The sequence below is a fragment of the Metopolophium dirhodum genome, chromosome 3 (genome assembly GCF_019925205.1).
Source record: "Metopolophium dirhodum isolate CAU chromosome 3, ASM1992520v1, whole genome shotgun sequence".
In the NCBI taxonomy this organism is placed as follows: domain Eukaryota; kingdom Metazoa; phylum Arthropoda; class Insecta; order Hemiptera; family Aphididae; genus Metopolophium; species Metopolophium dirhodum.
In genome coordinates, this window is record NC_083562.1 from 37,859,622 (window position 1) to 37,884,056 (window position 24,435).

Consider the following 24,435-nt stretch of genomic DNA (forward strand, 5'->3'; position numbering starts at 1 on the left):
CAACACGTTGGATGGCACTTACTTATACAATTTTTGTTTTAAACTTATATAATATGCAGACAGTATTTCATCAAGTTACCTACCCGATTCCGTGGTATTTTTAATAATTACTTAGACACGGTATGTTCATGAAAACCGGATTTTTATCACACCGTGTCGTATTCCGTATACTATTTGTCTATTTAATATTTAACAGTATAGGTAACTGTATACGTAAAAAATTTCGGTAACACGCGTTACCTACAATTAAGTTGAATATACATATATAATTAAACTTTATACGTCACGTTATAAGTAGTGGAACCCTGTGGTCAATGTACCCAATTACCAAATACTGGTAGTTTAATTGATATATATCGAAAATCCATTTAGCCATAATTTAGTCTGTTTACGGTAATACGGTGGTAAGTAGTTAACTATAATATGTATTTATTAAGTAAGATTATCCCATATGCAGAAGTGGGTAGATGAAAAGAGCAATTACTTTACTTATAATGATATTAAAATGGTAGTTTGGTCTCTAAGACCGCAGGCTTACTTCCCACTTCTTCGGAAATTCTCATCAATCATTTAAGTTCTAAAACTAAATGAGCCTCCTAATATTCCTTTCGTTTACCTACCGACCTATTAGTCTTTTGCCATTTTCGCCCAAAATTCTTGAGAAGTTAATTCTAAAAATAATTTTCCTGGCTCCTATGAAGCGAACTTTCAGTGACATTCCACCAAATACCCGTTTTAGATGTCTTAACTCTCATTCCATAATGCGCAAAATCCATTGAATATATGTAGCCGATATCCTGTTCTCTTTAATAGAAAAAATACTGTTCTTGCGTGTTTTTTGATATTTAACGCGTATTGGCGCAATGGCACTTGGTTGCTATACAAACTAAAACTTTTTCTTCTCCACATGTTTCCTAATTGTTGATAATCAAATCGTATCTTTCCAACCGTCACTTTCAAGTCAGACTTGGTTCGTATTTTTCGGACATAGTAAATATTAGTGCAAGAATCCCGCGTGTAGGCATCTTCTCTCCAGTTAAATGTTCAATAATTAGTGTACCTACATAACCTCTAAATAACCTATAGTAACTTGTCCAAACTCATTAGTTGCTGAGTTTGTGGATGACAAGGTATTATATTAATTCATAATCATCCATAAACCACGTTCCAAAACGATCTTGAGATCATGATGGCTGTCGCATAAAAAATAGCGCTCAAAAGTAAATCAATCGAAATCCCCATACACCACATTCACTCCGCGTCTTCTTCCTAATCCTGAGGTGACTATATCTGAATAACTATTGATCGTCATATTCAAACCAAAAGACTTGTCTTAGTACATGTCTCCGTAGGCTTAAAATTACAAACATCAAATTAAATACGAAGCTCTTTATCTATACAAATGGCAATCACACCAGAGGTGGATGCCAAAAATCAAATGTCTATCATAGTCCATCAAAAAAACCTAACCCTTTTAAAGTCAGGTGTGATGTCGTAAGTAACGCATATTTACATAATGTTCACCAAATTATTAATAGATTGTTAAAAAATATGATAAAACAACATGCATAATTCAAAACTTTCGCTCACTTTGGCTTCGTTGTCTTACTTGTATTTATATTTTATAGTATATACCTACCTAATGTATCCTAATGTTAGGGTACAGATTATATATATATATATATCTTTATAAAACAAAAATGCTGGTCCATTAGTTTTATAATAAATTATATAAAAAAATTGAAATCTAACCCTAACTTAATCCTATAACGTAGGTATATTGTTTTCATTTTACTTGCGAGTTGTTAAATAAATAATCAAAACTTCTGTGTGGCATGGATTACAAGTATATACATCGATACAAATCGAAAATAGTCCAGATTTAATTAGTCGGCATAATACTTAAATACATAATACATACTTCAAATTTGGATCAGCGAGGCCGGGGGAAGTGAGAATGGGAGATACTGCAACAACTTATGAGGTAATGAGCTAATAATGATGTACTAAGCACTGAAGAGGTGTATATATTTTGTATAATATTTTGTAAATCATGTCCGTATATAAATATACATGGACAATGTATGTGTCCAATAAGATATGTTCTAAACTATGTCTTATGTGACACGCAAATTGATTATGCATATTATACGGACATGAGATACACGACGTCATCACTATAGGTATATGTTCTGCAGTCGGCGGCGGCCGAAAAATTTCGTGTCATATGTGCAATAAATTGTGAGACATTGTTCGGGAGACGAGAGTTTAATATGCAAAATAACAAGATAACATTATTATTTACTAGCCTAGCCGAGTAATGTCTGATTTCAGTAGGTATATAATATTAATATATTTGTCTCCATGACAACGATGATGTAAGTATGAACAAAACAATTATAATACCTCGTCGGTCATAATAATCCAAGGCTGGTATATTTAGCTGCCAATTGGTTGGTATCGGTAGCCGTATAGGTACCTAGGTACATATGCATATAGCTGCAGTCACGTAAGCTAGTGCAGCCTTATCTAGGTCATAGTATATTACTATATTGAGGTACCTGGTACATAAAATAAGATTGTCCGTTGCAATAATGAATTAACTTCGTTCGAATGTAAGGAGTAAGTAGTAACTGAGTAAGGAGTCATTCCGGCTTCGAACCAAAGTTTCGTGGTATATATATAATATATTATATTAGTATATATATTTTCGTACCGAAGTACGCGTATACAATCTCAGACAATGTAAATTTAAAAACGTGAGTATGATACCTACCTAAATGGCGTGGCTATATGAAAATGGGCCTAAAGTTGTTTACAACGCGCAGTGTTGAACTCGCGAAGATCGCGGTTGAATATTATTCTATTTTCGAGGCATAACAAATTTGATATTCCACTATCTCCTATCACACAACCTAACCAAGAAAGGAGCTATAGTGTCAGACAAACGAGAAATACCATTGCACTTGACGCAAATCATAACCACGCACGATCTAGAGACTCTTCTTCTACAGTCTACGTCGTGTTATTAACCTATTTATTTAGGTATCGAGAGGATTTTAAACAGTTTTCCGGAGAGAAACTATAGACCTATAATCTGCATAAAATAATAATAATGTATAATATTATGCATTAAGTATAAGGTAAAGTTAAACTATATAGGTATAGAGTATAGGTATTCCCATGATATCTCGACCGAATAAGTTATATGCGTTTGTGTGATATACTCCTGCACGGAGAAAAAACCATGACAATAACTTATGTTACAGCCGGATTGCAGAAATATAATAATAATAGTAGGCAATAGACATGTTATATGGATATTTTATACGAAAAGAAAATTGCCACGAGGCAAATTGTCGAATAATATCGTAGTAGGGCCCAGTATATTCTATGATAATATCACAATAGACTAATTCACCGAAACGTGATGTTATTATGGTATAGCCGTAAAGGTAGGACGCGCAAAATATGTTTTACCAATGATTTTATTATTAAGTATTACAGCAACAAAACGTTACGGTTCCTCGGTATATTGTGTGCGTGCGTATATGTGTGTATGTGTGCGTATATCATAGCATGCCATCCATTAAGAATTCTTGCATTAAAAAATTATGTTGTAATGGCCACTAAACACTAGGTAACACGTATTGTATACCAGTAAACTATTGTTGTATCACTAGTACTTATTGCCTACCTACTTGGAAAATCCGTCAGAAATTGAAAAAAAGAACCATTTATATCTTGACAGTATTTTTACGATGATAATCTTTGTTTGAATGTAAGAAGGAATAAGCACAAAATAAAGCATTAATAAGCATTAAAATAAATAATATTTAGACAATCAATGAACAAAAAAAATGTAATATACTTGAAAATTGAGTTCTTTTAGGGGTGATACAATCATTTTGAATTTTATAGGTTTTCCATGAACAACAAAGCATCAATTGAAATAATGTAATAATTCTTCATAGTTACCATAATAAAAGATACCAAGATGAATAATTAAATTAAAATATTTATTCGTATACACAATATATAAATATATATATATTGATGAAAACAATATTCTTATACATTTCTAAAATAAGTCTTTTTTTTTATTGCTGGAGTGTCAAACTTAGATAATAGTTATGTATAATTTACTTATACTACGATTTATAAAAAATATATTTCTACTAAAAAATATAAATTGTATTAGCAAAATAAATTATGTTCTCAAAAATATACATAAATGATTCCGTTGAGCACAAATTGAGCGTTTTTGTTAAAGGCCACAATGAAAAAAAACCAAAAAATTATATAAACTGAATTAATTTGTGGATTGATCACAGATATCTCAATTCTAATAATATTAATTAGTTGTATTATACATCTTATATTATGTTTTAAACAAAACTGTAAATTTTTGTACAGGTTCATTAAATGTGTAATGATAGTAAGTTGACAAAGTAGGTAAAATTTTGTTTCCATAGTATGACTAGAATACATCTGATGTCTAAACAATTTTAAAGCTCCGTAATAGAATAACAACTGATATTTTTTCATTTAAATAATAAATGTACAACCATACATATGGCCTTGGACAATATTTAAAAAATGAATAATAGTAAAAAATTATATTAGATGTTGATTAGTTTTAACATTCAACTTTATTTACAGTAGTTCATCAGATTTTATGGTAAGCAAATTATATAAATATTTAAAAATTATGCATACACAAATGAACATTAAACACGTTATGTAATCTTGTATAATTGTGTTTTAGTTCATTAAAAAAAGTAAATAAAAAAGTAATAATAATTATCTAGTTAAAATGCATAGTAACAATACTTGATTTTAAACATTTAAATAATTAAATAATAATTTTTATACCAGTGAATATTAACTATAATAATTAATTTGATTCATTCATAAAAATAGAAGATTCTCACATACAAAAATTATAAATTCAGATCTAATTATGTTGAAAATTGATAAGTTTGTATTTCTAATGATTTTTTTAATTGTAAGCAGAATGTATTGAGAAACATTGCAATTTAAAGAGAAAATATTAAAATCAATAATTAATATAAATCTCAGTAGGCAAATGTTCCATTTAAAACCAAGATGAAATGATTGATATGTTGACTAAAGACGGGGTTCAATAAGTTTTATTATTATATTATAAATGAAATATTTAAAGTTAAGTAAATTATAAATTATACATCAGAAAACCAAAACTGAAAACTATGCATCAATAACTCAAAATGATTATAGTATGTCAAATATATTAAGCATTGTACCATAGTATATTATTATTTATATATATATACATATATTGTATGTAAAATGTAAATGAGATTCTTTAAAAAATAAAAATTTAATTGTGCAAAATGTGTTTAATTTATAGCATGTTTTTGAATTAATTAATTAATTACAATTTTACAGTATTACACATAACATATTTTGCAAATTAATGAATCATTAAATTGTATACAAAGAAGAACTTATTATTATTATAACTTTAAAAAAAAAACACTTATTTTGTGATAAAAATATAATAAAACGTGGTTTGTGCCAACGAGTCATGTTAAATTGTTGTTTTTCAATTTACTTAAATATTATTACTTAACATCACTTTACCGGTATTTAATAGAGGAACAGTACTTGAGCGAAAGATGCTTAGGAATAAAATGTAAGTACAGAGTTTTGGTTGCCTCGCACTAAAAGAAATGGAGGCATACCTTGCGTCAACGTCTCTAGCCAGGACATATACAAAGATGCTGGTACTACATTTTTTCTGGGCATTGGTAAAGTCCTGTTAACAAAACAATAAATTTGTACATAATATAGTATGATATTATGGTTTAAATATGTGTGTGATTTATTAATATAAATAAACATATATGTTTACAGTTAAAACATTGAATGAATCAGTCATTTTATGAAATATCTAAAAATTATTGGTAAATTATAAAATGTATATTTAAATTAGTTATTTAATTCATTCCTATCCTTCACGCTGTTCATATAATATTTATTACAATTGTTAATTTACTGTTAAACATAAGAATCGGTCATATTATATTATTCTTGTCAGAAACTAAAAAAATAAATAAAATATTATTATCACATTCAATAACTATGTACAAAATTCCAATTAAAAAGTTTTTTGAATAACGGAAAAAAAGAAAGACAGATTTGTTAAATACTAAATTTAGTATCTAATGTTATTAAAAGAAGAGGTAAACCAAATTAAATTATAAAAGCTGTTTAAAAACACAGAGATAGTTTTATAATTTTATCAACATGGATCCAATACTAGTGTAATAAATTAGACCTACATATTTTATTGGAGTATTTTTTTTATGAATGTTAAAACTACTAATATTATTTACAGTGTGGTCTGGTCTGAAAATTTATTAGCAATAAAAAACTTGGAATTTTTCATTTACATTTTAAAAGTACAAAATGTATCAAATGTGTAACAAAAGCAGGCATTTACAAGAAAATGTACTGTATAATTCGGAATCAAACACAGCACTCATAAACAAGTTTAGTTTAATAGTTTTTAAGATTTAAACTAATTTTTATATTATATAATTTAATACTTTATTGTCTATTATGGTGTTTTTATTTTATATTATGATTGTATATTTTAACGGATATTACATTTTTATAACTAGAGATTATATCAAATAACTCGTTGAAGTAAAAGTATGATAAATAGTATTTTCCTGTATTTTATTATACATTTAACCGAATAAATAATTAATAAGTTACTAATTTCATAGAACAAAATTATTCAATACTCTCAATATATTATAAGCTAATTTTATAAAGCAATGATAATTTTATATTAGTTGCATCAAGACACAATAACAAAATACATTTTGGTCACACTATTATTAAACTATTCCAAAGCTTGGTAGGTACTAGTGGTACTACTCACATTACAATTAAATTGGCTTCTTGTGAATTTTCTAAAAGTAGCTCTCTTAACCGAAGATGACGGTTTGTTTTTTCTTTCATTGCTGTTAACTCAGACTCTTTTATACCATCATCTACAAAAGTGAATTTATATATTAATAAGGTGTCATTTTTTTTTGCATTACAATATTCCATACTTTCACTGTTTGGTCCTTTAGGCTTATAACTTTTAATCAGTGCATCATAAAAAGCTAATGTTTCTTCATGTGGTTTCCTCATAAGGTCTGTTATTACTAACAAGTCTGAATAATCAATACGGAATTTGGCTAACAGACTAGCAATACTACAAGAGACCACCAAACATTAAAATAACATAACAAAATATAATAGTAAATTAATAAATAGTTAAAAAATGTTTCACCTTCTTTGTTCAAATTCCAATTCATCTTTTTTATTAGCTATAGTAAATACTCTCAATTTACAAGATGACCAATTACCTCTCGTGCTTAAGATGTATGGTAAAAGTAATGTAAGGCCTTAATTAAACAAATTGAAATAACAATATTATAAAATATTACTAGCAGTGAATATTGAAACTTTACCTCCATCATCATATAACCACCAAACATCAATTGAACCTTTCTTTTGTTTACGTTGAAACCTGGTTATCTCATTCATAGTGTCTTTGGGTAAATCATAACCATCAGTTCCTCTGTAATATAAAAAGTATAAATTCATTATTCATTTATTTAACATTATGAAATAATTCTTAAAAATTTACTTGACAATATTGACTTTTTGGTTTTTATTTAATTTTGGTTGATCATCAACTTTATCATCAGTGCTTTGTTTATTGAATGATGTAGATGTTTCTTTGTTCAATAATTCATTTTCTTCATCGCTGTCATTTTTATCAGCTGTAGAAGAAAATTAACTAGGTATAAATTTAAATTTGTTAAATTGGAAAATATGTACATAAATGTAAAATATTAAATACATAATAAATTATTATTATTATTATTTTTATAAGTCAATTAATCATAATTTCAGAATCAAATTGAAAATGATTTTAATATTAATAAAATTCATATCAAAACAAGAAAATTAATGAATAATACATTAATAATTCTTTTAGAGATAAAATATTAAATATGAACTCTTAACAAAAAGTTAATTGTTTAATATTCTGTAAGACATAATCAGTATGAATAGCAATTAAAATACATAACTACTACAGAATACAATTTTGATCAAAGTAAAATCAGTCAAAGGCAAAAATGATTATTATAACATTCTTAAAAACATAACTTAATACTTACTAACGGTAGACATTGACTGTGATCTACTATGTAAAAATGGTTCTTCTGAAAGGTATGATGCTTTACGGTTCACCATCATATCAAGTTGCATTTCATCAATGAGAACGGAATTCGAAAAATTTAGACCAGATTTGACACGCAATATACACACAGCCATATGAATATCTAAAGCTTTACTAAAAAAATTCCAAAATAATTTATGATTAATTATAAGTTATAACTCAAAATCAGTTTTTACATACTGTAACACATTGAAATACATATTTAAATCTTGAGAACTACATTTGAACCAATTACTCTTATAACCTAACAAAACAATATTTGGTTTCAGTTTGCCTAAACCAACTGTTTGCATTAAACTTTTAGCACCATCATCAAAATTAGTACCATCTATTTGTACATAAAATCCTTTGATTTTGTGGTAACATAACCAATTTATAGCACGTTTTGAATAAATTTCAAGTAACTTTTGTGAAGATGGAGCCTAAAAATATAAGATTTTAGATGATATAATGTCGTTTAAAATATAATTAGTTTCAATATTTCAACTTAATATACAAACATACTTTGATAATATTTCCGCACACGAGTAATGACAAATTTTTTGTGATGAGATGTCCAAAATCAATTAATGATGGTCTAGAAGATGCCATTCCAGTAAGTATAAGTAGTTGAGGCCTAAAGTTTTTGACATGATCTTCCACCCTGATAAGATTGTGAACGGCCATTAAGGCTTGTTTGTAAGTTTGAGCTTGGGTACTTGTACCCCAATTGACATCTGAAATAAATCATTTCTATGTATTTGGTTACTTTTTATTTCTAAATCAATATAATTACCTGGTTTTTGATATGATACTATTAAGTACAAAGCTAATATAGCTCCCAATGTCACCAGAGCTGTTCCCCAGCTAATGACAAACATCAATACTACACATAACATTGAACCACCTAAACTTAACCACATATTATACAACTGAAATGGAAATAAAAATGTTTGAATTAAAATATTTTATTAGTTTAAATAAATGTTTATGAAAAATGAATAGTTATAGTAACTTTACCTTAAAAGTAGGACGCCATCCAATTGGTTTAACTAAAGATGCATGAAATGTACTGAAGTTTATCAACGCATAGACACTAAGAAATATATTTGATATTGACGGTAATATTACATTCAAGTTACCTATAAGTACCAAATGCATTGTTATTAACAATAATTGAATACACAAATTATATAATTTATAATACCGGGAAGTATAAACAGCAAAACAATTATTGTAGTCAAAATATCAGCTCTTATTGGCTCTCCTGATTTATTACTAAATCCAAACCATGTAAGATTATTGTAAAGTCTATCATTGCATAACATTTGAAATACTTTTGGAGCAGCTAAAAATGAAGAAAATGAGGCTGTTAATGTTGAGGCCAAGATACATGCGTATACTAATGGGCTAAATAATGCTATAAGTCCAATAGTCCGATTGACTGCCTAAAAATTGTTATCAAAATAAAATAAACAATACATTTTACAAATATTTTACTTTTATATAGGCCTAAAAACTTACATAGTGTTTATTATGATCATCAAAATTAGATTTATAAAATGGATCTTGATCTACAAATGTTGAACCAACCAAAATTGCTATACTAATATAAATGGATGAAGAAATAAAAATAGATGTTAAGGAACCTCTTGGTATTGCTCTTAATGAGTCCTAGATGGCAAATAAAAATCAAAAAATTAGTATAAAGATTTCTTTCTGCTATAATGACTTAATCATACTCTGTCTCAAATTGGTTACTAATAGTTCATATATTAACCAGTTACCAATAGCGTGATTATTGATGCCACATCATACACTCGGGCGTGGTAAAAATTTACACCATCGTTTTTTTTATACGAAAATATATAGAAAAAAAATGATAATAACAAGAAATATATACCCATATGCTATTAGAAGGTACTAACAGTTATGGACATAATAATATTATGTTAGTTTTAAAAGTGCATTTTAGTTTGTCTGAGGTGAATATTTACTCTGCGCGAGTGGTAATGGGTTAGAACTAACTATACTGGACTTCACAACTATTATTTATTAAAGTATAGGTACAATGATAAAATAATGGTTGGTTGAATATTCTAGAATAGTTAATTCACTTAAAGTTGATTGATGATGTCACTGTCAAATATTTTGTGCATATTTGTATTATCAGTATATTGCACTTTCTGAGTCTGAGTATAGATACACATACAAATATTCAGTTATTTTATATTTAAATGAAATATGATCGGGTATATAACATTTTAAGATTTCAAACAAAATATAACAATTTAAATTACCTTTAATTCTCCTGATTTATTTGTTCCAGCTAAAAACCCAGATACTGCTGGAAAAAATATACTAAACCCATACCAAAAACTTTTACACCAATCTTCAAAAGTTTCAAAATTCTTGAACATGTTATAATTAATTGCGACCCCTAAAAAGATAATAATATATTGCTGATTATGAAGTAATAAAACTATACTAGGTTTATACTATTATTAATTTTTCTTACAGCTAAAACCAATGAAACCTTCGTTTTTTTCAGAATCAGACTTTGGCCCATAAATAGCTCCTATAAATACATCTAAAATTGCTGCGATTATAAGAACTAGCACAGCTGCATGCACCTAAATATTTGAACAACCAAAGAAATGGTAGATTAATAATACATATATTTAAGTAACAATGTATATATTAACCTGAATGCGTGACCGAATGCCACCTAATGTTGCACATAACAATGCAGCTGTTAAACATATTCCAAGAATTCTCATATCTTGTACCTCACCGTCCAGTATAAATAAATTAAACGACTTCATGATAATCTGCACCATTTCACAAAATCCAACCATATGCATTGCACATGCGGCAGCCAATGCTATTGAATAGATTACACCAATGCAAGCACCAAATTCTGGGCCAAGTGAACGAGATATCATAAAATAAGTTCCGCCTTCCTTCAACACACCATTTGTACTAATTGCAGACATAGATAAGGCCGTTATAGTTGTGATAGCACCACCAAATAATATTATAACAATTCCTGAAACTAATTTTTTTTTTATTTTAATTTCCATTAATGATAATGTAAAAAAATAAAGTTATATTACTTAAACCAGTAGTACAAACAACCCATGCTACTCTTAAAAATAACATAAGACCCCATATTTGTACCAGGTTACGGACAAGAACTCCTTGAATCCATCCTTGTTCATGTTTCTTTTTTGTTGGTCTACTTGGTTCATTTTCATGAGCTTCCATGTTCTATAAAAATTAATATATTATAAAATGATATGTAATTTTTATTAAGAAAATATACATACTTTTTCAGCCAAATCACAATTATGCAGTTCATCCAGAGTAGGTCTGCATGCAACATGCACCGACATAATATTTCTGTAATTATCCAATCTTGGTAATGCTTCACGTGTTAACTGTCGAAAACTTTTATATTTATTATCTTCTGATGAAGCACTGTCTAATCGCAGCCTTGGAGGAGTTTCACAATCCACCAAATTTACTTGAAACCTAGTGCGTTTTGTATCTGAAACGACACTTTTCAACTCAACATCATTTGATTCAGAGTCCATTTTTAGCTATAAAAAAAAATTATACATGTTAGTATATTAATTAATAAACAAATATTAACTCATAGGTATACCCAGGTGGGTAAATACATAGTTAAATATATGAAGTAAGTACCAGGGTAGGTACTTATTAAATTTCTCAACTACTTGTTTGCCTCAGACTTAAACTAAATGAGTAAGAAATGACATAAAATATAACTAATATCATATTACCTACCTGTTTATTTTTTTTTCAAATCATAATTATTCATCATTGGCAAAATATTTACAACTCATACTATTTGCATTATAATAAATTATTTATTATATCTAGACATATTGGTGTACCTCCTACTTACTGTAAAATCCATACGAAGGAAATAATTCAACTAAAATAAATAATACTAAATCAATTTATTGCAGTCATCAATAAAAAAATAAGAGGTTATTAAAGGTATTCTTTACTGGGTAAATTAATCAAGTCAATATATCATGCACAAAAATTGATTATCCCCAGATACATGAAAAAACGAAAATTATGTCAAATTTCATAAAATTCAGTTGATCAAAAACTAATAGAACACAATTGGACATATCGTTTGGAGGACGGTAAGCTTAGACCTTGTACTGGGACATTGTCAATCGTATTCGGAACAGCGACGAGGTGATCGGTACAAATAGTGGAAAAGACTTTTAAAGGTAACAATGGTGTGCGTCACCCCTAATGCACAATAGGTATATCCTTCATATTTCATAATACAGCACCGCATAAACGCGGCTGTCAAGTGGATATGACACGGAGTGTAGCTTAGAGAAGCGTGAATGATGTCACTGGCGAGAAACAACCAACAACAATTTACCTGATTGAGGAGCGTATCCGTTGGGCGACCACCTTAAGGAGCAATTTCTTCTGGCTAAAGTCCGTCGCAGTGTTCGACGATGTGACGAGCTCAACAACGTCGCAACATCGTCTCACTCAGTGTGTGTGTGGTGCACGTGCAGCGGCGATGACTGGGCCGGTCGGGAGATTCGGAGGAGCGGGCGAGCGCGTGCTCACGCTACGTACACGGGCGGCGTGACGGGCACATATTTCCGTTGTTCGCGAACAAAAACAAATACGAGACAGTCGAAACGGCGACGGACACGACTCGCACTTCACGCCCGACCGGCGTTCGGACGACGGGGCCGACGATAGAATTGATAATAATCGCAACGAAACAATATATTAATGGTAATTAAAAAGCACGAATTCGTTGTTAATTATATTTTCAGCTGTGTGAAATTAATTGTAAACGCAAAGTTGTTATACCCAAAAAACGAAAGTCTCGACCCCGACATCCGTCGTCGTAGTTTCGTCGTTATCACTTGGTCTGCAAACGTAGGTTAGAACGCGATACCGATAAGGGACGGACGAACATGGAAGAAATTTGCCCGCCATTAATTTCAAATGCTTCATCGTCGCTTCCGCCGATAACAGACCGGCCACGTAGTGTGATAACGCGCGCGATTTCATGCATGACTAAATAATAAGTTAAAATTAACCATGTTTCATAAAACGCCGATTCAATCTAATTTTTAAACTAACGAATCTAAACGTAATCTGCTGAGCGTAAATTTGCTATGTTACGCAATTGTAAGACAAAAATGACAGTGTTCGTCCTCTTGAGATAAGTAGTAACTGACAAGTAAGTACATAATTATTTTGGAGATAAGTACTTGTTGGAAAGACCTGGAGTCATAATTATTATAGTTAAATATAAACAAAACGACCATGTCATTACTAACGTATTTGATAAGTATTCATATTGTACCTATATAAATTGGCCAGTTTTTAACATCCTTAAAAACTTAAATTTCAATTTATAGGTATTAACAAATTGGGTTAACCTGTGAACACGATACATCATTATCAGCATGACATAATACATTTATTTTGTCATGGCTAGTACTTTATATTATATGCCGTTGACTTCACCACAGTTTAGGCCTTAGATGTATAAACCTATAAATTAGTCTATGCTTAGATGTAATCATACAAGATGATCTGATTAATTAATTAATTAAATAATTACAATATATTATAGGTACTAAATACTCCCCATGATCGAGTATTATGAATTATGATTACCTATTTAATAATAATTAAAAATTGTTTTACTTCAACAGTGTAATAAATGATAATGGTTAATTACTTAAATAATAAATTGTCAGTTAGTTTAAATGTCAACAAAAATTAGTGATAACAATCCTTGGTGGATTACGTAAAAACACGATTTAAGATAGTACTATCTTAAATCGTGCGTGTGGCGAAGATGCAGGCTGTCATCTATTATGCCTATATAGTTAGTAGTTATCATGATTCCAGATTTCGTGTTTTCATCTGACTTCGACAACGGGATTTCGATTTTCGAATATATTTCCGGTAATCCGGTCATTTCCGCGTCTGCGTAGCATCATCTGGCTGCCCCGTCGGGTGACGTACTGACGTGCGACAAACATGGGATTTTCATTGTGGACCTTGCTTGAGGCCTCGCTACTGTGTCTGAACGCCATATGCATCCTGAACGAAGACAGGGTTCTGGCCAAGTGTGAGTACCAGGGCCACCGAGCATTCCACCCATATAATTAGGCGTGTCACTGGTTATTTACACCGTTTGGTTTTTTTAGACGGCTGGTCCACGGTGAACCGAGAGTTTGAGGATATGCCGACTACGAAAACGCAGATACTGTCACTCATGAAGTCTATCCGTACGGTCGTCAAATGTAAGTATACTGTTGGCCTCACTACTGAGCCGAAAGTCTAGTTTTTAATTTAAATTAAGGTGAATAAAACATATTGAAAACTACATTATATTATGATTCTAAACATTTCTACCACCAATAGGTACTGTTATTTATTTTTACTGGGTAGGTTCATAAAAATACATTATCATTAATTGGGTCCACATATTGTGTACATAATAATATTATATAATACACCATCGGTTCTTAACCCGTGGTCTGCTACACTCATGTTGTCATAGTGCCCACGACACTCGTTTTTCTTGTCATACACACACGCACACACACAGTATAAGCGTATATTGCATATTATATTATAAGCATTATTATTATTATTTATTTTTATTGAATTATTATAGATATTTCTTGATTGTTTTCAATGAAAAAAGAAACATTTGTGTAAAAAAATATACTAATGTTATTAAAAAATTAAGTTATTGGAATTAAACTTTTTTTCTCATAAATTTGGGATTATGGCCTTAAAGATCATACAGGGATCCATGTGTCATAAAAATTAAGAATCACTTAAGTCTGTAATACACTATTCCACCTAAAACCTACTATAAAATGTATACAGATAAAGACCTATATTTTTAGAGTTGCTGAACTATTTATACTATTCATGTCTGGAATATACCTAATTTTTCATTGTTTTTATAAAGTTAATAGTTTAACATCTTCTACATACTTAAGTACTTACCAGCTTACCCCCAAAGGCTGATATTATTGGTTCAGATTAATTTAGTACAATGTCACTAGCATTATATTACAGTCGAGTTGCAATAACTCAAAAAACTTAACAACTCAAATTTTTTTTTATTCTCCTAGAAATAACATAAATATGTATCAAATAATACATAATATCTTGATGCAAATTTTTAATCCCCTTCAACTTTGAGTTATCGCAACTCAACTTCTTTAAATAATTGTATTCCATCTATTTACGTGAAATATTCAGTAATATTTAATAAATTCTATGAATTCTTGTGATTTTTAACATGGTCATTTAGTTTTTAATATTTTACTTAACAAAGCTTTTATTCTGTATACATGCGATATCTTTGTAAACTCATTGTTTATTATATATTTATTAAGTTTATATTGATCCTTTCTTGTACAGTCTTATTCTGATAACTATCTATTTGTTTTATTTATTTAAAATAAGGTTGTCCAACTATTATAAAACTGATATTTAAATTTAATCTATAAAACAATATTTTTTATATCTTATTTAAGATCGTCATTTTATGATCATACATTTTAAAACCATGTAAACTCACAAATAAAAATAAAAAATACAATCAACTTGATGATTATATTTTTGATGTACCTAGTTAAAAGATTTTAAATTCAAAATGCGTATAATAGTTATGAATGAATGAGTGATAAATTGGCTATAATTTAGTATACGATCTTGTCTACCAGTAATCTAAAAATAAAGTATGTAGTCCACTTAAATTTTGAAATTTTGAAAAAATAAAATATTAATAAATATTTAGTATTTTTTAATATAATTAGCTTAATAATAAAAAGTTAATATCTATCGACAGTAGACATCAATTGCTGCACAAATTTGCTGGACCTTATTTTGGATGATAGTCCATCAAGTAACTACTTTGACTGAAAATTAAAAAGTGTATTAAAAATGTATTTTTAACTTAAAGCATACTTTACTGCTTTACACAATGAACATTATGGTTTCCAAAATTTAAGTTCTCTCAGAATATTACCTAAATCGTGTTTGTTTTAATTTTAACATTGTATTTATAAATGTATTCAGAATATTAATATTTATATTCTATCCATGTCAAGTCTAGACCCAGGTCGGACTGTCACCCTATATAATTATTGACAATAAGTCGTAAAATTCCGGGACCAAAACTACAATTTGAAAAAATCCTGATTCATTTAGGTATTTAATGTTGGACAAAAGGTCTGAGCATATATTTCGAGCTGAAGTCATAAATCCGAAAATACAAATTATTCAATCCACAATATTTAAAAAAATATATAGTTAATTTTCTTTAATTTGTCAATGATCTCACATTTAAAACAGTTGTTTATGAGTTAAGACATATTTATTATTATAACATACTAAATGAAACCCTAATTTTTTAATGCTGAGATTTTAAGACCATAATATATCTAGACATCAGATTAGTGAGGAGTGAGGACATTAGGATGGGTATCTAATAAATTGTCAACCTTTTTGCCTATATAATATATTATGAGGCAGCTTTAGGTCACATTGCACTAAGGCGTTGTGTATAGGCAGTCCATAGTTATTTATCAATACTTACACCGAGTAGCGATTCTAGTATTGAGTGCAAAATAATTAATTATATGTAATAATATTTTAATAAACAAATATAATGCGTGTGTGAAAGATTTCGGACGTAAAACACCTCTGTTTTAAATCGAAATTTGTTTGTTTTTAGATGCTTACGCGCGCAGCTTCGGTTGTAGTAAAATATTAGATTATTAATTTTTTAAAAAACCGTTTAGTCTCATAAACTCATAAAAAGTTTAACCGTGTACCTTCATATAATTTTAATTTTTTTATACTTTCATATAGTTATAAGAAAATTAATTTAAACACAGTAACTTTTACTTTACTTATAAAAAACATTGTATTTAAATTGACCCCTATTTTTTAGAAGTATCCACTTCTCCCAATACATACCTATTACCAATAATTAAACTGTATTTTAAGTCAATGCCTATCAACTATTATCCCAATATTATTGTAGAGTATAATGAATGTTATTGTTAATTTTTTTCGAGTTTGTTCAGTTTGTTGACCCGATCATTATACCGGAGCGAGTTATGCGGCTCCGGATTACGATCGTATTCGGTGCTTGGAAAATACGGTTTAATAACAAAATTTATTGCACTAGGTATATAACAGTTTTTAATTAATACGATACTTTTCTGTACCTATACGTAATTGCCTTCATTAAAAGTACGGTATGTCGGTATACGTACGGTTTTACATAATGTAGCGCCGATTGCAGACGTTTATCTCCATAATAAAATATCAAAAATAAAAATCTATATCATGTTAATATGTTATTATAGCCATCATAATGTAATATTGTAATTTGACGAAAGAAGTGTTCCAAATTGGGTCATCGTAAAATTAAGTCTTATGTGAATTAACGTCTACGCGTATGTATATACTATATGTATATTATATTGTTGTGTATAGGTAGAGTACAATTCTGTGAATGTATTATACTCCTTAGGTCATAGATGCGTTATAGTATAGACGTAACTACGTGTTATATAATGCAAATGGTTAATATTTCCGTGACTATTTCCACAGTTTTAAATTTAAAAACAAATTACTTTCATTTCGTCGTACGGTCTCCTGCAAGTACATAAGTTTGTCGAAACACTATGTATTATCATTGATTATTTATAATCAATGGTATTATGTATATATACGACGCCGTGTTAGATATTATTGACGAAATTGCCTTATATGTAATACTTTTTAATATCTTATATTTATGTGTATGATTAAAATTTTATTTCAGATCCTCTCATAATTTTCAATTTGCTGATCATACTTGTCAAGAGTCTTACAGGATGATAAAAATTCCATTCGTTCGCAATGAAATTATGTTGTTTATATTTCGTGTGACTTGTTATTTCTAAGGTCAATATTGTAAAAATCACCCTTATTTATATTTATAATATGTGTATATGTTATACAATGTGCGTGTCAAAGCGTTTAGCATCTTTTCATAAATAAATTACTTTGCTAAAAAAAAAAAAGGATTCGTCTCGTTTTTATTTGATTGGTTTCCCTATTCGATACCTTGAACACCTTGCCATATAGTAACGTACTTCCCACCACGTACTGGCGCGCGTTTATCCGAGTCCTATACCTAATTTATTACCATTGGGCCGGATCGGTAAAAAAAAAATCTATAAATAATTAGTTAAATAGCATCCGTCGCGAAACTATACGCGAGTTTTCTTTCGTAACACACATTACTTAGCCGCGGTAGTACCTATATATATATAGGAGACACATAAACTATCTACGTATATATATATATACCAGCTATAGGTAATCGTAATTATTATGCACGTGTTCGCGTTGAACAGATTGGTTATTAACGATTAGAAACGCTGCTAAAACCACTCCGGTGCGTGGTGTGGCAACAATTCGCACTGCCGGTGTACCCATACGCGCGGTAACGGGTGTATGTAGGTATACTATGCCCAAGTCTGAGCCTACAACTACCTGTACGTCGTAGTCGTGTCATTATAGGAACTGCTTCTATACATCAGGTACCTATATTGTATACAGTCGCCTAATTTAATTTGTAATTTAAAAAATCCGCCTTCGACGTGTATATTATACTATAGTTGTGACAACTGAATGCAACAGGTATCTACGCTTATGTCAATGTAGTAGGTATATATATAGCACGAGTGCGCGTGTATCAGCTACTGAATACCATGTGATTGTGCTTACCTATTATTATTATTATATGTAGGTATACACACGATAAAAACGTCGTCTGAATTTCTCAATTTTTCGTCCTGTTTTTGGCCGAGTCCCCAGCTAGGAAACCTTGGCCGCGCGTTTGCAGCAAACAACAAAACGGTAATAATAATCGACTCTATAATATACACATTCGTGGTATAAACATGTACCAACTGACAATATAACCATTACCTAAGTGCCTATCAAATGTAAGTACGTGGTGGCTATTGCGGCGGCGTTAGGGACACTTCGGCGGGTCTTTATTGTTGAGCAACGTTTTATAATATTGTAATCCATAACCTAATTTTGGAGCGGACCGCGAAGTTTTCGTCGTTTTATCACGATAATATTTGCATATTTTAATTTTTCAATGAATGAGATTTAATTTTTTTTTAAATTACCAACATTTTCAATTCAATGCCTAGGATTTTAACCTGTATAATGTACATGTACTTTAATGTTGTTACACTACGTTTACTAGTGTATAAAATATAAATATATTAGTCTACGTAGGTACCTATATCTGAACCATGCGCACTTCGCACGAAAACGACCTCCGATTTTAAACACAAACTTATTTGATAAATTACAATTATTTTTACACCTATTGCCCCAACATCATATAGGTACCTAGAACGAGATACGGAATACTATTAATGTGAAAGGCTACAGCTTTATATTTATTATACAATGTCATTAAAACATCATAAAATAAACGCTGGAAACGTAGTTGATGTCGAAATATAACGGAATAAGAGATTGAAAAAAGTATCCAAAATTTAAGACGCGCGATTACACCAGACCGACAGAGTTTTTTTCTATTTATGCATAGTGAGGTACTCGTATTCCTTGCGTTAATACAATAATAGGTATGAGTAACCAAATAACTATAACCAATATAATAATATATGCAACAACAGCACGTTTCGCAGACTTTACCAGTTATACCTTTTGAAATTATTCTTGACTCGATGTATACCACTGCATCATTTTCTAAATCATATAATCAATCAGTGTATAGATGCAATAAATTAGACCTATTTAATCATTACGGTTACTTACAAAAACTCATAACTCAGCTCGCGAAACGATGATGTGTATTTTCACCATGTGATGGTTAAGGTGTGTTGAAAAACACATCGAAGGATGCACCGGTAACTCCTTATCTTTCACTCTCTATCTATTTTTGTCTCTCTCTATAATCGTAATATATTATGTACTTGTAAACTCAAGAGATATAAAAGAATAAATAAAAAAACAGAATATTTTATAAAAAAATAGAATCTTTATCTATCATCTTTTGGCCGTATTGTTTTTATACATAAAAAAATGATCAGACAATATTACATTTAGTCTAGTATTCACTATTGTAATATTTTATCATAATAATATGTAAGTATCTAAATATGCGATATGGCTTAACTTTCGACTACGCGCGTATATAACAATAGATAAAAAAAAACATTATATATATATAACAAAATATAAAAAAAAATACAGTTTAGAAAAAATACGAAAAATAAGTGCTCTTTCGCGTCGCCATGTCGTGATGTCGATGGTAATAATAATAATATATATATATTATTATAATATATATTACGTACAATATATATATCGTACACTCGCGTTTTTAAATTTGATTTAAATTTAAAATTTTAATTTAAATGTTGTCGAGAAGAACTGCAGATCGCGATAGTGCATAATAATAATAATAATATAACACGCAGTAAAGGCTGATGTACGTCGCGGTCTGGCACGGCGGCGTCGAAAGGGCGGAGGATAGTCTGTGTACGTCATACGATGATGATGGATATTTGTTATGCGGTTTGCTGCGGTTTGTGGTGTTTTTCGTGCGAGATGGTAACGACGGGCCGAGCTGCTGCGCACCGAAAGCTATTAGTAAGAGGACGACGGTGCTCCGTAGGACGACGACGGCCTGGAGGATGGAGCTCCGTAGGAGGAGGACGGGCCGGACGAGTAACCGCCACCGCCACCGGACGAGTATCCGCCGGACTGTTGGAATTGGGCCACTTGGATTGCTGGTTTCACCTGTTCCAATTCGACGCCGACGACGCGGCTAGAGTACGACTGGGACGGGACTCCGTAGGACGATGATGGGGCTCCGTAGGACGATGATGGGGCGCCGTAGGACGATGACGGTGCGCCGTAGGATGAGGACGGAGCGCCGTAGGACGATGATGGGTATCCGCCGGAGGAGGATCCGGAGTTCTGGGCTTCGTCTCTGAGCACGATCTGCTTGATCTGTTCGAGCAACTGTCCGTCGACGTACTGTCCTTCGTATGTGGATGGTCCCGGTGCTACTGGCACGTAGCTGCCGCCGGACGAGTAACCGCTGCCGCCGGACGAGTATCCGCTGCCGCCGGACGAGTATCCGCCGCCGCCGGAAGAGTAACCGCTGCCGCCGGAAGAGTAGCCACCGCCGCTGCCGCCTGAAGAGTAGCCACCGCCGCTGCCGCCTGAAGAGTATCCGCCACCGCTTCCGCCTGAAGAGTATCCTCCACCGCCGCCGCCTGAAGAGTAACCGCCGAAACCGCCGGATGAGTGTCCACCGCCGAACGATGGTCGGCTGTAACTGCTTGGTGGCTCAGCGGAGACAATGGCGACCGTGGCGACGACGAGACACTGCAACACCCGCAATAAAAAGTTTATGGATTAAATACAATATTATAATATCGAACATCAGAAAACATAATAATATGATGATATAGCATTTGTTCGTTTGTCGAGTTGGGTTTGAGCCGAGTTAATATCATCAGATCATCAATAAATTGTACGTGCTAAACTTATATATTCATATTAGATTCGTTTTTATTTCAAAGCATATTATGACGCGTATCTTTACATATTAAATAAATAACGAAAACATTTTAATTTTAAAATGACGAAAAAAACACAATCATTTTAGTTTGAATAAATCTCAAATTGTTTTCACAACAAAAAATAATTTTTTGATTTTAACTATTTTTAGCTTAAAACGTATTTTTTGTAGCAGATATAGAATGAAAATAATGTGTTTTTAGACCGTATTGATAGATGTAATTTATATAGTGAAGCATCGCTGGTCTTTATAGAAATCGCTGAAATATTAAAAATTTCGGTCTTCACCGTCGCCTGTCAGACTGCTTAAACCAGCAGTTGGGCTCGAGAAGAAAAATATTATAATACAGACACGACTACATTATGAGCGAGTAACGATTTACGTTTTAAGCCGCGTGCACATAGGTATCTACGAATATAAATACCCATAGTGGAACGGTTTAAACATACAGTGAAAGCTCCATATATACAATGCCCGAGACGGTTGTACAGAGTTTAACGCTGGACTATTATGATAATGCATATATTATTTTATAACATATCGTGTTGTGCAGTGCATAGGTATAGTGTATAATATAGTAAGTATAAACAAAAATATTTAACGCAGTAGATTAGTTAAGAAAAAAATATTTGGTTTTGTCCAAAAGGTTTTCGTCCGGAGAGTTGCTGCTAGACCGCACTTTATTTTATATTTTATATACTATTATATTATTCATTACTATATTAATACACTGCTATTAAATTATAGATAATATTATAGACGAACGACCGAACAACAACTATCTGCTGCTACGCGATAGGAACAAATAGGTATCGTCGTCGATGGTAAAAAAAAAATAAATATTTATATTAATATAATAAACGAAAAAAAAGTTACTTACCAAAAGAAGACCGTTCATTTTGAAAATGTAAAAAAATTGACTTGTGTTAAAATAAACAGAAAAGATTATAACCACTGAATTCACTGACTAGTCACCGAACTTACACCGACTATTGGATGTCTGTATGTAATTGCTCAGCTATTTTATACAACCACCACCCACCTGCAGGACACGGCGCGCGCGCTTGGTAGGGATTGAAAATGAAAGGAACGAATATTAAAAACTTCTTTGCAGATTCCCAGACTAGTAATTACATTATATCCTAATATAAAGTGATTGTAACTGCTTAAATCATAAGAAAAAAAATAATAATGTATATAAGTATAACACTGCGGTATAGTATGCACAAGTTATAATCCCACGATAATTGTTCGTTTAAAACGCACACTTCGTTATATAACTCTATACATTCCTATAACCTAAATGTATGGGAAAATTAATAGAATTCATTTCGTATGATATCTAAGATTTGTGTGACATGTAGTACGCATATGTCTGTATATTAAACGTGTTATGTTATTATAAAGTATAAACTATTTTCTGGTCCATTTGAAACATTTTCCAATTTATTATGTGCAACAAGTTTACTACTTGAGCGTGGTAAATTATATTGATACAAATTAAATAATTTTAGTCGAATGTATTTTTTTCTACCGACAAATGAAAATATTTTTATATGTGATGTAATATAATATTATGTAGGTACTATTTCATAGTTATACTTTAATACAGCTTTTTGAAATATTAAATCAAAAATAATAACTCAACAGACATTATGCTCGTCTTATAATCTCATTTCAAATCGATTAACACTAAATTCTAATAGTCACTATGTATCACCCAACAAACGCAATATAGGTATATTATAGGTACCTACACTATGAAAAGCAAATCTGATATGTTACGCTCAGGGGCTAAAATGCTATGTCCTTGACACACTGTGTGTCCCTTGAAAATCAAAGTGTGTCCCCTCAATGACTTAATGTGTAAGGTAAGTGGTATACAAAGAGTTACACAAAGACTTGACAAAAAAAAAAATAGAAATTTAAACGTATGACAAAAATTGTTTAAATTATATGATTAGTAAATAATTAAGGAAATATACTCATGTCATATCAAAAAAAATATTTTGAAAAAAGTTATTGCGTTCCAAATTCATTTAAACAAAAAAATATTGATATTTTAAAAAAATTCTAAAAAATAAGCTACTTGACTTATACATGTTATTTCTATCAAAATTGTTCTTATAATCAGGTTCACAAATTAGCTATTTTGAATATATCCAAAAAAATTTTAATCAAATTTTTAATTTTTGATTTTTAGTATTAAAAATAATTATTTTTATAATATATGTGTAACGCAACTGCGCAAGTGACTATAAATTATACATAAAAAAAAAATAAAAATTGAATAGAATAAAAGTTATTCCAAAAGTCAGTTCTATCTGTTACACCCTGTATAAAGGAGGGGGCTATTCTGTGTATTACAATCCCCCCAGGTTTTTTTTGCTTTAGAAATCTGTCAAAGCCCAAAGGTAACTTAGTTAAATTAATAAGTATGTCCCCTGAAATCAGATGTATTTTAGTCCCT

General features: G+C 30.6%; 3 protein-coding genes across 5 annotated transcripts; 1 reads left to right on the forward strand and 2 right to left on the reverse strand.

Annotated features, from left to right (window-relative positions):
• Positions 1-4,633: 4,633 nt before the first annotated feature.
• LOC132940981 (bumetanide-sensitive sodium-(potassium)-chloride cotransporter) lies at positions 4,634-12,843 on the reverse strand. Of its 2 annotated transcripts, XM_061008824.1 has the most exons (19): positions 12,705-12,843; positions 11,602-11,874; positions 11,389-11,542; positions 10,978-11,327; positions 10,791-10,905; positions 10,573-10,712; positions 9,797-9,946; positions 9,480-9,720; positions 9,293-9,414; positions 9,069-9,204; positions 8,798-9,009; positions 8,474-8,715; positions 8,232-8,407; positions 7,694-7,829; positions 7,515-7,624; positions 7,334-7,448; positions 7,110-7,255; positions 6,935-7,046; positions 4,634-5,800 (listed from the first exon to the last, which is right to left on the reverse strand). In XM_061008824.1, the coding sequence occupies exons 2-19, from the start codon at positions 11,866-11,868 to the stop codon at positions 5,665-5,667; spliced, it is 3,060 nt and encodes a 1,019-aa protein (XP_060864807.1). In that variant the 5' UTR covers positions 11,869-11,874; positions 12,705-12,843; the 3' UTR covers positions 4,634-5,664. The 2 variants fall into 2 exon arrangements, with proteins under 2 accessions (XP_060864807.1, XP_060864806.1); XM_061008823.1 differs by having other exon boundaries at positions 6,935-7,255.
• Positions 12,844-12,936: 93 nt separating this feature from the next.
• Positions 12,937-18,405, forward strand: LOC132940982 (immediate early response 3-interacting protein 1). 2 transcript variants are annotated; one of them, XM_061008826.1, is made up of 4 exons: positions 12,937-13,075; positions 14,210-14,432; positions 14,512-14,607; positions 18,165-18,405. In XM_061008826.1, exons 2-4 carry the CDS (start codon positions 14,342-14,344, stop codon positions 18,218-18,220), a joined length of 243 nt encoding a protein of 80 aa, XP_060864809.1. In that variant the 5' UTR covers positions 12,937-13,075; positions 14,210-14,341; the 3' UTR covers positions 18,221-18,405. The 2 variants fall into 2 exon arrangements, with proteins under 2 accessions (XP_060864809.1, XP_060864808.1); XM_061008825.1 differs by lacking the exon at positions 12,937-13,075 and adding an exon at positions 13,337-13,529.
• A 1,986-nt stretch (positions 18,406-20,391) lies between these two features.
• LOC132941249 (keratin, type I cytoskeletal 9-like) lies at positions 20,392-23,005 on the reverse strand. The gene is made up of 2 exons (XM_061009210.1): positions 22,846-23,005; positions 20,392-21,769 (listed from the first exon to the last, which is right to left on the reverse strand). Exons 1-2 carry the CDS (start codon positions 22,861-22,863, stop codon positions 21,023-21,025), a joined length of 765 nt encoding a protein of 254 aa, XP_060865193.1. The 5' UTR covers positions 22,864-23,005; the 3' UTR covers positions 20,392-21,022.
• Between the last annotated feature and the right edge of the window lie 1,430 nt (positions 23,006-24,435).

Excerpts from the sequence above, each read along its gene's own strand:
- LOC132940981 (XM_061008823.1), bottom strand. The coding sequence starts at position 11,868 with ATGGACTCTGAATCAAATGATGTTGAGTTGAAAAGTGTCGTTTCAGAT. Across the intron at positions 11,543-11,601 it reads ATTGTGATTTGGCTGAAAAA|AACATGGAAGCTCATGAAAA; the intron begins GTATGTATATTT and ends TAATTTTTATAG. Across the intron at positions 7,256-7,333 it reads TTGGAATTTGAACAAAGAAG|TATTGCTAGTCTGTTAGCCA; the intron begins GTGAAACATTTT and ends GGTCTCTTGTAG.
- LOC132940982 (XM_061008826.1), top strand. The coding sequence starts at position 14,342 with ATGGGATTTTCATTGTGGACCTTGCTTGAGGCCTCGCTACTGTGTCTG. Across the intron at positions 14,433-14,511 it reads AGACAGGGTTCTGGCCAAGT|ACGGCTGGTCCACGGTGAAC; the intron begins GTGAGTACCAGG and ends TGGTTTTTTTAG. Across the intron at positions 14,608-18,164 it reads TATCCGTACGGTCGTCAAAT|ATCCTCTCATAATTTTCAAT; the intron begins GTAAGTATACTG and ends ATTTTATTTCAG.